General features: G+C 42.5%; 1 protein-coding gene across 1 annotated transcript; it reads left to right on the top strand.

The window, feature by feature from the left end:
* The first annotated feature begins 755 nt into the window (after positions 1–755).
* Positions 756–16,809, top strand: cpsf3 (cleavage and polyadenylation specific factor 3). Its single transcript, XM_063223490.1, has 18 exons — positions 756–924; positions 1,069–1,132; positions 1,230–1,327; positions 1,418–1,546; positions 1,792–1,969; positions 2,452–2,541; positions 2,918–3,068; positions 3,819–3,994; positions 4,482–4,640; positions 5,293–5,439; positions 6,079–6,231; positions 7,241–7,349; positions 11,094–11,192; positions 11,560–11,654; positions 12,611–12,698; positions 13,421–13,487; positions 15,194–15,290; positions 15,846–16,809. Exons 1-18 carry the CDS (start codon positions 854–856, stop codon positions 15,945–15,947), a joined length of 2,073 nt encoding a protein of 690 aa, XP_063079560.1. The 5' UTR covers positions 756–853; the 3' UTR covers positions 15,948–16,809.
* The last annotated feature ends 4 nt before the right edge of the window (positions 16,810–16,813 follow it).

Raw genomic sequence — 16,813 nt, 5'->3', positions numbered from 1 at the left:
TCCACCATAATCAGTCATATTCACAGAAGTGTCAAATTCATTTCAGGTCAGCGGCCACATACTGCCAATTTCAACTCAACTGGGCCGGACCAGTTAAGTAATTGCGAAAAATTAAGAATTTATTTTTCTTATCGGAATGTATTAAAATCTTATATTGAAGTATTGAAATCTGAAATCTGCAGCAATTTTGAAATGGGCAAGATATGTACTTATTGTTTGGTCTGGGGCTGGACTGAATGATCTGGTGGGCCTCATCTAGCCTGATTATCATTGACTTTCAAATCTCTTTTAGACTTTATTTTTTAATGTCTTTTATACTTGGTCTGACCAAGAGCATAACAATTAACGTTTCCCAAACAGTATTGTTCACCCGCCTCCCTTGGTTTGCTACTGCTTGATTGGTTCCTGACATAGTGGGTTGAGTTCCCGTATTTTCAGGAGATCAGAAACTATATTTACATTGCTCTTGGCCTGACTTAGGAGGGCATGGCCTGGCTAGGCCTCATCCAGCCAGAGCCTTTTGGACACCCCTGTTATCGAGCAGCATGGGTAAGGCTTTTATAGTGCTACCAATGTTCTTACACTTGACATAATTTCTGCCAAGATGTTTAAACTGTTACAATAGTGTTGACTCTATTTGAGCAAACTGCACAACCAATTCAGTCTCCCAAATATGAGCATTGTATTTGTTTACGAGTGGAACTAATGTCGTCGTTCTCGTTCCACCCGGACGTTTTATATGAAAGGACCCGGAAGTTGCCGGAGAATTGTCATGCCGCTCAAAAATTGTTTAGAAATGTTATAGGTCTTATAATTAGTGTTATCAAGGCGCAGATTTAGGCAAATTTCAAGAATGGCTGCGAAACGTAAAGCCGATGTCATAGTGCCTGCAGAAGAGAGCGACCAGCTACTCATAAGACCTCTGTAATAGTCTATTCATTCAATCGAATTTTAGCTAATAGCCATTACTAGTCTGTCTGATGTTCTTTTCACATAATAATCTTCTCGGAATAATGGATACGTTTCCATCTTCTAATTGTTAACCTTAAATACATGTTTTGTTTACAGTGGCGCGGGGCAAGAAGTTGGCAGATCATGTATTATTTTGGAATTCAAGGGGCGCAAGATTATGGTAGGATCAAAATGACAGTGTTTTCGAAATTCGTAGACTGAGATTGGCATTAATGTATAGGCTATGCATAATGCTCTATATTGTTTTGCATTCGCAGCTGGACTGTGGCATCCATCCTGGCTTGGAAGGCATGGATGCCCTGCCGTATATCGATTTGATTGATCCGGCCGAGATTGATTTGCTTCTCATCAGCCAGTGAGTGCAAATGAATGATATATACGCATACATAGTTAGGCTACTGTTTTCTATTAATTGCTCTGACCATCGCCATTTGTGTCTCCACAGTTTTCACTTGGATCACTGCGGGGCATTGCCATGGTTCTTACAAAAGACCAGTTTTAAAGGAAGGACTTTTATGACCCATGCCACCAAAGCCATCTACCGCTGGCTGCTGTCAGATTATGTCAAAGTCAGGTATGCACTGTTCAGTGTTGTAAACAGGGTTTCAGAGTCTTGTTTTGTGATTGACAAGTTGAAAATGACAATTGTTGTTGACTGAACATTGTAATTTGGGGACAAGTACTAATTCTGTTTGTATGAAAATGCATTGATGTGTTGAATGCAGTTTTGGCATCATTTCATGTGGCTATGAAGGCGAAGATCAATGTCATCTGTCTGAACACAAAACTGATGGTGTCTCATCCCTTGTCTTCCTGCAGTAACATCTCTGCTGATGATATGCTGTACACGGAGACTGACTTGGAGGAGAGCATGGACAAGATCGAGACCATCAACTTCCACGAGGTGAAGGAGGTGGCCGGCATTAAGTTCTGGTGTTACCACGCCGGCCACGTCCTGGGAGCGGCCATGTTCATGATCGAGATCGCTGGTGTGAAGGTCAGTAGTAGTAGTAGTGGTAGTAGTAGTAGTAGTTTGAGTAGTTTCGTTGTATAATGACCATGTGGAAGTATTGAGTTGTGGGTTGCGAATAATTTTGGTTCCTCTCCTTTCCTACGGCTAGAATGACTTGCACCCGTGGCAATACTGCCCATCTGCTACCTGCTTGAGTCAGAAGTAATGTGGTGCAAAACAAACAAACGTTTGTACTTAAGTTAAAAAAACAAAACATGAATGTCGGATACATATTCCTTAGGCATAGTTTTAGACTTAAAAGTCTTCCCGGTCCTCCAGGAGCATTTTGTTTGTTTGTTTTGTTTTTGTTTTGTCTGTTTGTCAATGTTTTGTTTAGTCTCCTGTCTGTTGTGTTGTGTCACTGTCACTGTACTGTGTGGTGTTGTAAGTAAGCCTCTACTTTTTCTTGACCTGCAAACAAATCTACCTTCGGGTATCAATAAAGTTACCTTACCTTACCTCCTCAGCTGCTGTACACGGGAGACTTCTCTCGGCAGGAGGATCGCCATCTCATGGCAGCCGAGATCCCCAGCGTGAGGCCGGACATTCTCATCACGGTAACTCTCTCCGCTCATTCTTCGAAGTTTGTTTTCCGTCATGCTAACATACTTGGATCACTGAATTGTAGTTGTTTCTCATCACGGGAACTCACTCTGGTCACTTGTGGTTACATCTTCTCGTCTCAGTAACAAGGAATGCTGAACCTTATAAAATAAAATGCATTCATAATTGTGTTGCAAATGTGTTCAATTTTTGTTGCCGATGTGTATTTTGCTATATATGCTTCTATCTTTACTGTCTGCATGTTTATCTTAGAGGGTCTTGTGTCTCTGTGAAATATATTCAAGAGTTTGTCAAAAGTGCTTTCTGTGCAAGTGTCCCTAGCCAATGAAAATTATGTTGATACTGACCTGGATATGTCTCTGGCATCAGGAGTCGACGTACGGCACACACATCCACGAGAAGAGGGAGGAGAGGGAGGCTCGCTTCTGCAACACGGTGCACGACATCGTCAACAGAGAAGGCCGCTGCCTCATCCCCGTCTTCGCCCTGGGGCGAGCCCAGGAGCTCCTGCTCATCCTGGGTAAGGGAATCCTCTTGCCAGGGGCCCTGACGTGGCCAACCGGTAGGGCACTCGTCAGCCATGCGGCCGACCCGGGTTTGATTCCCAGCCCGGGTCATTTGTCGACCCCTCCCCGTCTCTATCCCCATTCGCTTCCTGTCTACCTCTCAAACTGTCATGTCAAATAAAGTCATGAAGACCAAAATAAATCTTGAAGAAATAGATAAATAGAGAGGTTGTATAACTACACAATCTCTTCAAAAGTTTTCGGGGATGTCTGCGAAGGCATATTTTCCCCCATCTAGTGGCTGGTAATGTTATTGACTTTAAATTTACTCATCTTTATTTCATTTACGGAGGTACCAAGATGGAATGGTGAACTTCCACTGTTGTGGAATGTTCTATTTCAACTTTATTGATGACAGGATAGTATGAGAGGTGGACAGGAAGCAAATGGGAAGAGAGACGGGAAGGGGAGGGGTCGGGAAATGACCCAGGCCGGGAATCGAACCCGGGTCGGCTGCATAGTCGACGAGTGCCCCACAGTTAGGCCACGGAAGGGCCCTAGTGGAATGTAACAGAGACATGAGTTGGTATGACATGGCAGAGGTACTATGGCGGCTTATTTGTTATCATAAGTAATTGTTGGCTCAACTGCTAGCTCAGATAGCTAACATACTGTAGCTCAGAGAGCCATGCATGCTGTGCCAATTCAGAGAAGAAACAAACCCTAAGCTCTTGTGTTTTTTGCTTTTTGCCGCTTGTTTCCAGATGAGTACTGGCAGAACCACCCCGAGCTGCACGACATCCCCATCTACTACGCCTCCTCGCTGGCCAAGAAGTGCATGGCCGTCTACCAGACCTACGTCAACGCCATGAACGACAAGATCCGCAAGGCCATCAACATCAACAACCCCTTTGTCTTCAAGCACATCAGCAACCTGAAGGTCAGCACCAGTTATATTTGTTGAAGTTAGCACACACGCAGAGACGATATAACAGACTGTAACGATAACGGATGCTGTGCTGCAGTGTGATAAAGCACCTGTACGTTTCAGAACTACAACTACATGTGGGACCCAGGTTCCAGCCCAGCCTGGGTCATGTCCAATATAAAAATGATTTCGCACTTATGTCCCTGACGTGCTGTGTGATGGCTGGCAAATCAGGGTGGCAAATCAGTTTCACCATTTTTTTGTGTGAAGTGAAAGCCCACCTGGGAAACTCCCATTGTCATTGTGACACTACACTCCACAGCACACAGTTCGAACTGCACAGAATGAAATTGCATTTATGCCTTGGTCGTGCAAGGGGGCAGCCTCAAACGGCGGCCCAAGGGAGCAGTGCGGTGGGACGGTACCATGTTCAGGGTAACCAGATTTTTTTTTTTACTTTTTACCTTAGCTAACTGTTTCTGTTTCCCTTCCTGTGTAGAGCATGGATCACTTTGATGACATTGGCCCCAGCGTAGTGATGGCCTCCCCCGGTATGATGCAGAGTGGTCTCTCCCGGGAGCTGTTCGAGAGCTGGTGCACCGACAAGAGGAACGGCGTCATCATTGCCGGCTACTGTGTGGAGGGGACACTGGCAAAGGTGCGGCAAGCAGTAGTAGTAGTAGTAGTAGTAGTAGTAGTAGTAGTAGTGGTCTCACCGGAAAGCAGTTTGCACACTTAAAAAGTTGTGGTCCACTCCACACAACGTTATGAATACTTTTACAAAACGCTATGGCCATACACAGATTTTTAGCACTGTAGTAATGATGTTATTACCTCCTCTTAATGTATGTTCTCTACAAGTCTTCTGTTGTCCAGTCTTGCACTTTAAATGTCTGTATGAGCAATGTCTACGTCCATACTGTCTATGTCCATGTATGAGTACTGTCTATGTCTATACTGTCTATGTCCTTACCTAGATTAGTCTATGTCTGCATGGGAGAGCAAGAAACGCAATTTCAAATTCTTTGTATGACCAGTGCATGTAAAGAAATTGACAATAAACTTGACTTGACTTGACTTGACTTATTATTTAGTAGTAAAGTCCTTCCCACCTGTCCTCTGTTAGAAATGTATATATATATTTCTTTAACATTGACAATGGATATTTCTTTCTAATAAAATTATGGATAATAACATTACTCTATTGCACAGTACCGTAGTAGCATTTATAGTATTAATAATAAGTCCTTCTCGTCTGTGCTCTATAAAAAAAAATGTGTGTGTGACCATGCTCTGGTCCCTATCTCCAGCACATCATGTCTGAGCCAGAGGAGATCACCACCATGTCTGGCCAGAAGCTGCAGCTGAAGATGTCTGTGGACTACATCTCCTTCTCCGCTCACACCGACTACCAGCAGACCAGCGAGTTCATCAGGGCTCTCAAGCCCCCACACGTGGTGAGTAGTGAGCTGCTGGTAGGGCTGCTCCATTATGAGCCAAATCAATATCACTATTATTTCAGTCAATGTTGATATGATATTATGGTTTTTTTTTTTCAGACGATATTTCTTTTAAAAGACAAATAATTTTGCTAAACAATTCGCAATCTTCCCTCCTTTCAGCAGTGTGAGTGGAGGGCCATAGAGAAACACACAGTGGTGTTCTGCATGAGTGTTGGGTAGCAAGTCTGCTCTGTGCTCGCAATGACTCAAGTGGAGGGGAATGTATTGGGCTTGGCATAACCTAGCTTTTGTATAAACATTGGACAAAAATATTGTTTGAACTCGATATTATGAAATTTGATATCGTTTTACAGCAATAAAGTCCAATCCTCAGAACTTGGTGGCCGTAGGGCCTTCTTCAGGCAACACTTGCAGCTCTCGGAGGTCCTTGTCTCTATGCAATAATTGCCCGAAGCAGGCCCTACGGCCACCAAGTTTTGATGGAAATCAGGTTTATTGGATGCCAGCTAGGAAATTTTGGTAGTTGTATACTTCTCAATGGGGATGTAGCGCCCCCGTTGAGAAACACCAAGTTAGAGCATAGATGAATCAATGTATCAGATGTCATTACTATTCGTCTTTGTTCTGTGGCAGATCCTGGTGCACGGCGAGCAGAACGAGATGGCTCGTCTGAAGGCGGCGCTGATCCGGGAGTACGAGGACAACGACGAGGTCCACATCGAGGTGCACAACCCCCGCAACACAGAGGCCGTCACCCTCAACTTCCGCGGAGAGAAGCTGGCCAAGGTGGGATGCATTCATGTATTTCTAGGATGTTTGTTCTGATTTTCTTTGTTACTTGTATACTGTATGAGTATGTACATTATGTCTTCATTTGATAATATTTGAACTTCAGTGACTACATATTCTGTTCAGTTATTATTTGTGGCTAAGGGGAGTGGAGACTCTGAGCAGTGTTTGTAGCTGATGTGTGAATAGGTGAATGCGAGTAATTCTGTCTAAATCAGGGTTTCCCAAACTGTAGTATGACATGATGCAGGGGGTACGAAGAAAATTAATGTAGGCTTAAAGGCTTCAAGGGGTATGCGATATGTTTGGGGAGCACTGGTCTAAATGACCAACAGTTGTGAAAACGTGCTAGCTTGCTTTGCAATGTCCCCCTAGGGCTCCCCAATGCCCCCTGGGGGGGCTGTAGCGCCCCCGTTGAGAAACACCAAGTTAGAGCATAGGGGTGTAAATCACAGCCTTCATGACGATACGATACGGTATCCATTTCTTAAAGCAGGGATTCGATTCTTTTTCGATTCTTAAGAATTCCCCACGATACGATGCGATTCGGTTCAATTCGATTTTTTCCAATTACTTTTCCGCTACTATTGTGTTATGGAACTAGGGCATTGCACAGGGGCCAGCGATTCGATTCTTTTCGATTCTTAAGAATGCCCCACGATACGATGCGATTCAATTAAATCGCCGGCCGATACTTCCGATACATCGATACATTTCGATTTTATTTTTCGGGGGGGGGGGGGTGGGGGGGCGGGGGTCAAATGTATTTAGACAGGACAGTGAAGAGTGGGAGAGAGAGACGGGGGAAGAATTGGAAATGACCCAGGTCGGTAATCGAACCCAGGTCGCCCACGTAGCAGCCCAGTGCCCAACCGATTAAGCCACAGGTGGGCGTGGGCGTGGGCGTGGGCGTGGGCGTGGGCGTGTGCGTGTGCGTGTGCGTGTGCGTGTGTGTATGTGTGTGTTGGTGGTCTCTGACTTGATGCTTGGCCCCTCTCCTCTCCAGGTGATGGGTTCCCTGGCGGATAAGAAGTGTATGCAGGGCCAGCGCGTGTCTGGGATCCTGGTCAAGCGCAACTTCAGCTATCACATCCTCGCCCCTTCAGACCTGTCCAGTAAGTGTGTACGCGTGTGTATTGAAAGCGTAGTAATCATGATGCAGTACGCACACAAAGTTTTGTTGTACACTGGATGTTGTTTAATGTGTGTGCGTGCGTGTGTGCGTGCGTGTGTGCGTGTGCGCTCGCTTGAACGTGTGTGAATGCCATGTGCATGTGCGTCCTGTGTCCAAATGTCCATGTGTGTGTCCGTGTCCGTACTGTCCTGGATGTGTGTATAACTGTGTGTCTGTGTCCATATCGGTGTGTGTGTGTGTTTGTGTTTGTATGCATGTGTGTATAACTGTGTGTCTGTGTCAATATCCGTGTTTGTGTGTCTGTACTGGATGTGTGTATAACGTCCATATCCTTGAGTGTGTGTGTTCTTGTCCGTACTACAGTGAGGAGAATAAGTATTTGATCCCTTGCTGATTTTGTTGGTTTGCCCACTAATAAAGACATGATCAGTCTTTAATGTTAATGATAATATGTATTATAATATGGAGAGACAGAATATCAAAAAGAAAATCCAGACATGAACACTAAAGAATATATATTCATTGATTTATATTTCATTGAGGGAAATAACTATTTGATACCCTGCCAACCATTAAGAGTTCTGATCCCGCAGATCAAATGGCACTTCCAGTCAACTTGTTATCTGAATTGTACACACCTGTTTATAGTAACCTGCACAGAAGACGCATTGAATATGCAGAATCAGTCCATAGAATCAGTCAATCAGTCAAACTAAACTCGCCAACATGGGACAGACCAAAAAGCTGTCAAAGGATGTCGGGGACAAGATTTTAGAACTCAACAAGGCTGAAATGGGCTCCTGGATATTAAGGAGCAAACTGTTGGTGCATTTCTTCCCAATTTTAGGACATACAAAATGATCTTCAATCATCAATCTTAGGCCTGTCTCTGGTTCCATACAAGATTTGACCTTGTGGGAATTTAATAATCAGAAAAAAAGAGATAAAGCACCTTAAAACTGTATGGGAAGAGCTAGGAAATAATATCAAGGCAGCTGGGACCTCAATCACTAAGAAAACTATTGGAAACACTAAATACCACAGTGGATTAAAATCCTGCAGTGCATGTATGGTACCCCTGCTTCAGAAGGAACCTGTTCAGGCTCACCTGAGGTTTGCCAATGAACATCAAACTGGATTAGGATATGATTGGGAGGTGCTGGAATCAGATGACACCAAAATCAAACTGTTTGCATTAACACAACTCGATGTGTTTGGAGGAAGAGAAATGCTGCCTATGATCCCAAGAACAACACCTTCTCCAACATCATACATGAAAGTGGTAACATTATGTTTTGAGGTTGTTTGTCTGGCCAAGACACAGGACAACTTCACATCGTCAAGAAATGGATGAAGGGAGACATGTAAACGTACAATGCTGCATGCCAACCTCTTTCCCACCACCACTAGACTGAAGGTGGGTCATGGATTGGCCTCCCAATATGATAATAATCCATAACATACAGCCCAAGCAACGAAGGAGTAGCTCAAGCAGAAGCACATTAAGGTCATGAAGTGGCCTAGACAGTTTCCAAACATTAACCCTATAATAATCCTGTGAAGGGAACAGAAGCTCCCATTTGCCAAGCTACAGTCATACAACTTAAATGATTTAGAGATGATCTGCAAAGAAAAGTGGACAAAAATCCTTTCTAATATATCCACAAACATTGTCATTAACTGAAAGAAACATCTGACCTCTGAATGAGAAAACAAGGGCTTTGCCACCAAGTGTTTTGTCTTCTTTGACTAGAGGGGTCAAATACTTATTTTCCTCAATGGAATACAAATCAATGAAAATTTATTCTTCAAAGTTATTTTCTGGATTTTCTTTTTGATATTCTGTCTCTCCATATTAGAATACATTTTATCATTAATATTATAGAATGATCATGTCTTTATTAGTGGGCAAACCAACAAAATCAGCAAGGGATCAAATACTTATTTTCCTCACTGTATATGTGAGTATAACTGTGTGCCCACGTCCAAATGTCCATATCCGTGTGTGTGTGCGTGTGCGTGTGCGTGTGTGTTTGTGTCCTTGTTTGTACTACAAGTATATGTGTGTATACAGTGAGTCCAATATGTATTTGATCCCTTGCTGATTTTGCCCGTTTGCCCACTAATAAAGACATGAGCAGTCTATAAATTTCTGATAATATGTATTCAAACATGGAGAGACAGAATATCAAAAAGAAATTCCAGAAAATAACTTAAAATAATATATTTTAATTTATTTGTATTTAATTTAGGGTAATAAGTATTTGACCCCTCTAGCTAAAGAAGATAAAGTGCTTTGTGGCAAAGCCCTAGTTTTCTAGCATTGAGGTTAGATGCTTCTTTTAGTTAATGACAATGTTTGTGCATATAGTAGAAACAATTTTTGCCCATTTCTCTTTGCACATTATCTCTAAAACATTAATAGTTTGTGGCTGTAGCTTGGCAAATGGGAGGTTCAGTTCTCTCCATAGAATTACTATAGGGTTAATATTTGGAGACTGTCTAGGCCACTTCACGACTTTAATATGCTTCTTATTGAGCCACTCCTTCGTTGCTTTGACTGTATGTTGTGTATTATTGTCATGTTGGGAGATCCAACAATGGCCCACCCATCAGTGTAGTGGTGGAGGGAAGGACGTTTGCACTCAGGATTGCACATTACATGTCTCCCTCCATCCATTCATTGGTGTGAAGTTGTCCTGTGCCTTGGCCAGACAAACAACCTCAAACCATAATGATACCACTTTCATGCATGATGGTGAGGAGGTTGTTCTTGGGATCATAGACAGCAGTACTCTTTCTCAAAACACATTGAATTGTGATAATGCCAAACAGCTTGATTTTGGTTTCATCTGACTACAGCACCTCCTTATCATATCCTAAACCAGTCTGATGTCCGTTGGCAAACCTCAGGTGGGACTGCACAGGTTCCTTCTGAAGTAGAGGTACCATGTGTGCACTACAGGATTTTAAACCTCTGTGGCATTAAGTGCTACCAGTAGTTTTCTCAGTGATTTTGGTCCCAGTAGCTTTGATATCATTGCCTAGTTCATCCCGTACAGCTCTAGGGTGATTTCTTTCTGTTCTCATGATTATCAAATCCCTACAAAAGGTCAAATCTTGTATAGAACCCCAGACAGCCTGATGGATAGTCATTTTGTATTCCTCACATTTTGGAAGAAATGCATCAACAGCTGGGTCATTAATACCCAGTCTCTTTCTTGTGGCTTTGCAGCCCATTTAATCTTTGTTCAGGTCTAAAATCGTGTCCCTGATATCATTTGACCACTATTTGGTCTTTCCCATGCTGGTGAGGTTGGAGTGTGACTGATTCACTCATACTATGGGCTGATTCTGCTGATTCAATGTGTCTTTTATGCATGTTAGTATGTACAGGTGTCTTTAATTCAGATGACAAGTTGATCGGAAGTGCCCATCTGGTCTGTGGGCCTGGAACTGTAATCAGTTGGCAGGGGATCAAATACTTATTTTGCTCGATGAAATGGAAATAAATTAATATATATTCTCTTCAGTTAATTTCTGGATTTTCTTTTTGATATTCTGTCTCTCTATATTAGAATACATATTATCATAACATTTATTGACTGATCATGTCTTTGTTAGTAGGCAAACCAACAAAATCAGCAAGGGATCAAATACATATTGGACTCACTGTAACTGTGTGCCTGTGTGTTTCATGGTGTCCTGATGTGTCTACCTGTAGACTACACAGAGCTGGCCATGAGCACAGTGAAGCAGACCCAGGCCATCCCCTTCACCGGGCCCTACTCCCTACTGGTCAACCAGCTACGCCACCTAGCAGGTACACACACATTCATGCATGTGCACACACACACACACACACACACAGACACATTTATGCAGACACACACACACACACACACACACACACACACATTCACACACACACACACACACACATTCACACACACACACACACACACACACACACACACACACACACACACACACACACACACACACACACACACACACACACACACACACACACACACACACACACACACACACACACACGCACACACATTTATGTGCACCTAAAGAAAAGGCTTGGTCTGTGTTATTTTTAATCAGGTCGTATCAATAAAAAGTGTCTGCCAATTATATAAAGACTGTTTGTTTGTGTGTGTGGTGCTGTGGTGTTTCAGGGGACGTGGAGGAGGTGGAGGGTACGGAGAAGACCACGCTGCGCATCTTCAAGCACATCTCTCTGTTCCACGAGGCCGGCATGGTCACGCTGGAGGTGACATTACATGACATTGCATTACATTTAGCATTTTCCTCTTCTAGTACATAACATTACTTGTACAGTAGTAGACGCTATTATCCAAATGAATTATTATAATTCTTCACCTTGCTTGCCTGAGCCGTACACTCTGCATCCCCCTACATATTGTGTATACGGCTGATTATTTGAGGGATAACAGCCGTCGAGGTAAGCTGTTTGATTAAGTTAATGACAAGGCGCACAGACTGCTCATGGAGTCGGAGTTGCCTTCGCCAAGACTTTAACTTTATCGAACAGGTTGACCTTGAAGGCCGTTATCCCGCTTACGTATCTCCTATTAGGGTAGGGTATTTTTTTTAAAATCTATTACTGTCTGTAGAGTTGTAGGAATCATGCCAGCTGCCAAAATCTAGTGACTAAATTACACGGTTCTCTAACTTAGACGCGCATAGAATCTTCACTTGGAATTCCGACAGTGCGATTATTCAATTTTCGGTGACCACGCACATGATTTCTACAACATTATCCCTTAGATAATGTATTCCAAACGAAGATTCTACGCATGTTCAATTTTTGACGCTTGACCGATTCAACGAAATTAAAGCTCACCCCATCAGCCAATCAGAGAAGAGAATTCCATTGCGAAGGGAGATAAGTCCTCATAATCGATGATCAGCCATATACAATATGTAGGGGGATACAGAGAGTGTGGCTCAGGCAAGCAGGGTGAATGCAGATGAGCATGCTTGTTTGTTAACTACACAGGCAGAACCAGAGGATTTGGTATTCAGTGGTAGGTTGTTCAGTTCAAGCTGTTTTTAATTTTCAGTATTTTTGCACTGAACTAGGACAGCACTTCATTTGTCATTGTAATAAATAAAATGAAATTAAGACGACATTGCCAGTGACCTCAACATGTGACACCTGTTTGACCGTCGTATCCCTCCCTGTGTGTGTGTGTATCTCTGCAGTGGATAGCCAACCCTCTGAATGACATGTACGCTGACGCCGTCACCACAGTAGTGCTGGAGGTGCAGTCCAATCCCAAAGCCCAGAAAAGTAAGTTGCTGCTTGAATTGAATCAGACTATGACTCGGTTGCCCAGATGCGGTTAAGGAATTCTTACCTCTAAGATCCCCCTTAGGGCGCATTCAGGCCGACTGAGAACCGTGCCGGTGCCCGTTCCCGCACCTAGTCGCAAACCTGCCGTTGTGTTTGTGCCACAGAAATTAGTGTTTGCGAACCGGAAAGTTGGTTCGCAATGCGAACCGCAGAATACTTGTTTTCTCCGCGAACAGTGACGACAACGTGGCAGGTTCATCCAGGCAACACGGTCACGTGCAGAATAAGTTCAGAGCTCGGTATGAACACGGGCGGTTCGCAGATGAGCACTTAAGTGCCGAACGCAACTGGTGCGGGCACTGGCACCGGCTCCGTTCCGGTCAGCCTGAAAACCCTATTTAGGGTTCTGGTAAAGTCCTAACCACAAGAAGGATAAAAAAGCATGTAAAATGGTATTATGAAGCGTACATCTTTGAAACACTAACATTCACAGCCTTTTCAAATCAATCAGTCAACTGAGATACACTGGATTCCCAATCAGTTGTGCATAGTGCATAGTTTCTACAATAGTCAGTACTCACAAATTCACAGTCCCTTGGGAACAAATGATCATTTTAGATTTTGGATTTATGATTTATGATTGTCCTCTCTGTATTTTGTAACATCCTTGGATTCTTTTCTCATGTGTGGATTTATCTGTATGTCTGCTTCTACCGCAGTTATGGACACCAAACCGGATATTCTCAACGTGCATGAGTTCCAGAGGAGGCTGGAGGTTATGTTCCAGTAAGTATCACTTCAGCAGACTTACTACTACTACTACTACTACTGTTACATACCATACGCATAAACACATTGTAGGAGAAACTAGCAGTTATGATTGCACACCGTATATTGGGTTCATTCAGGGTTTGGATAGATCTTGGTGTAATAGTAGGTTGTGGAAGGAAAAAGATTTATGGGTCATGGAAACGTTTTGTTAATGTGAATGACTGTGAATCTTGCCCAATGTAGTTGAGTACAAGTGAGCATTTATGCTCTTTATTTTATATGCTGTGTGTATGCCTTTTTTGCGTATGTACACCGCATTCCACATTATTACGCAAATGACATTTTTTGCAGTTTTCCCAAATAATCAATACAAATTACAGTCGTCATATTTTTCAAGTCATCAGCCATTAGAGTACAATTTAAACGTTTTTGAATGAATTTTCCAATGATAACGGTATTTTTTAAAATAATAAAAAACTTAAAATGCCCAAAATGCTCTGTTCCAATTAATTACACAAAACAGTTTTGTAGTGTTGTAATCCAAATTTCTTTCTTTTTTTCCACATCTACATCAAAACAGTTGGCATTTGGTACCTTCAATACATTTCAATGTTCAAAACTTTGTTATAAGCTGTAACTGGAATGCTGCATTTAACATTGAAGTCAATGGCAGGGCATTGCATGGGAGTTCTGGAAGCCCAGATATCCTTGATGCTTTGCTCTCAGCTGTTTTTGTTTGTTTGGTCGGGTGACCCACACTTCACTCTTCAATATACCCGTAGATTTACATGCCACGTTTAGGTGCTTTGGAGATGATGACATTCTAACTCACCAGACATAACATCCCATTCATTTTCAATGGGGTTTTATGTCTGGTGAGTTAAAATGTCGATACCACCAAAGCACCTAAACGTGGCATGGAAATCTACGGGTATATTGAAGAGTGAAGTGTGGGTCACCAGACCAAACAAACAAAAACAGCTGAGAGCAAAGCATCAAGGATATCTGGGCTTCCATAACTCCCATGCAATGCCCTGTCATTGACTTCAATGTTAAATGCAGCATTCCAGTTACTAAGACAAAGAGTTTATCATCAAGTATTGAACATTGAAATGTAATTTAGAAGGTACCAAATTCCAACTGTTTTGATGTAAATGGGAAACAAAGAAAGAAATTTGTATTTGAACACTACAAAACTACTTTGCGTAATAATGTGGAACAGAGCATTTTAAGTTTTTTATTATTTAAAAAAATACCGTTATCATTGGAAGGTTCATTCAAAAACGTTTTAATTGTACTCTAATGGCTGATGACTTGAAAATTATGACGACTGTCATTTGTATTGATTATTTGGGGAAACAGCGAAAAATGTCAGTTGCGTAATAATGTGGAATGCGGTGTATACTGGCCTTCTTTGAATTTACTGTAAAGCACTTTGTGACTCTGCGAACACACTATACAAATAAATATTACCTACTAATTTACTTACTTGATTTTTAATGATAAAAAAGTGTAAAATTGTAAAACGTAACTCGCAACTTCAACTAGTGAAATAACAATGAAAAACATCAAGGTTAAGAGCCCTTGCAACATCATCTCTGTTTGCATCCTCGACATTTTAAAACTCACTTACTAAAGGTCACAGCATTCCTAAAAGCCCATGTGGTAAGTTGTAAGAGTCGTTTGACCAATGAAATGTTACGCTTTTGTTTACGTTCCAGTGACATGTTTGGAGAAGACTGTGTGGACTTCAAGGACCCTGGCAACTTGTCGGTGACGGTGGATGGGAAGACGGCATACATAAACCTGGAGACCCGGGTAAGGTTTTGGACTCAGTTTGCCTCTACACAAATATACGAGTGCAAAAGTTCAGAGATCCATGCACAGCTTGTAGGTGCTAAACCCAGGAATATGCAATACTTCAAAAGAAAAAAGTTTACCGCACACTGGTTTGACTTTATGCTCTTTTAAATTCAGAGCGAACAAATGTAAGAGTATTCACTAGGGCAGTGGTTCCCAAACTGGGGGTAGGGACCCCTAGGGGGGGGGGAGGGGTCATGGAGGTACTGAAGGAGGGGTCGTGGACAAAAGGGACTCGTATTCACTTGTATGGTTAATAGATGCAATTGCTGTCTTGTGGGATTTCTAGCGATATTAAAGGACAAACTATTAATGGAAAATCTAGCAATATTAATGAGAAGAAAATATTGCTAGAAATGCATTGCTAGGCTAAGACTATGGTGGGGGTGGCGGTGGCGGTTGGGTCGCGAAAAAATGTGTGCGTGCGTGTGTGCAACTATAGCAGGCAAGTTAACTGATTGTATTTTGTTCCAAACATGTGTCTTCCCCTCCATGTGTCCTGGCGCGTGACAGACGGTGGAGTATGAGGAGGGCAGTGCAGATGACGAGACCATCAAGGAGATGGTGGAGGTGGCTGTGCAGAGGCTCTACGATGCCATGAGCCCCGCTATATGAATGGACATGAACACACACACACACACACACACACACACACACACACACACACACACACACACACACACACACACACACACACACACACACACACACACACACACACACAGGCTCTAAGATGCTATGTGAATGGACATCATCACACTAAAACACACACAGTGTCCAGCGTCATTGAAGGACATGAACACACCCACATACTTACACACAGACAGGGCTCTAAATTAACACCAGCCAACTGGCCAAATGCTGGTGACATTTCAGTTAAGCTGGTAGAAAAGACCAACTTACTAGCCACTTTGACCCATTAGTGAGTGTCTTTTGCTAGTAAGAAGATTAATACCTTCTATGCATTTTGGCTGGAGATGGAAAAAAGTTCATTCAGAGTCCTGCACACAGATATACGCAAGTACACTCTCTTGCATGGTCTACGTAAAGACCTGATGGAGATATAAACTCCACCTCCCTGGGACTTTGAATTCATTTGACATAAAGAACCACAAAGAGTCGACGAAATCAGTTCAGGGATGCCTCTTCAGTTCATCTCACTGTGTGTCTGTGGTCATTTTGTATTGGAGGACTTTTTTGAAGAAAACAAGAGAATACAGGTCTTGTTGTTTCCTTTGTAAAGTTTTTTGTATGTCGCTTCTGTTGGTGTGTGTGTGTGTGCGCGTGTATGTGTGTGCGCCCTCACATGTGATTTCTATGAATATGATGTTCTCTGAATGCAGAAACATGAAATGGAAGATCATTCCTACTTCGCATATGAAGATACTGTTTTCTTTTTTAATGTGTAGGTTAGCTAACACTGAAACTCTGAAAAGAATGATTATTTTGGTGTAATAAATATTTCATTGTCTTTGGATTCT

Source organism: Engraulis encrasicolus, chromosome 18 (genome assembly GCF_034702125.1).
Source record: "Engraulis encrasicolus isolate BLACKSEA-1 chromosome 18, IST_EnEncr_1.0, whole genome shotgun sequence".
In the NCBI taxonomy this organism is placed as follows: domain Eukaryota; kingdom Metazoa; phylum Chordata; class Actinopteri; order Clupeiformes; family Engraulidae; genus Engraulis; species Engraulis encrasicolus.
This window is presented reverse-complemented; position numbering and strand designations above follow the sequence as displayed.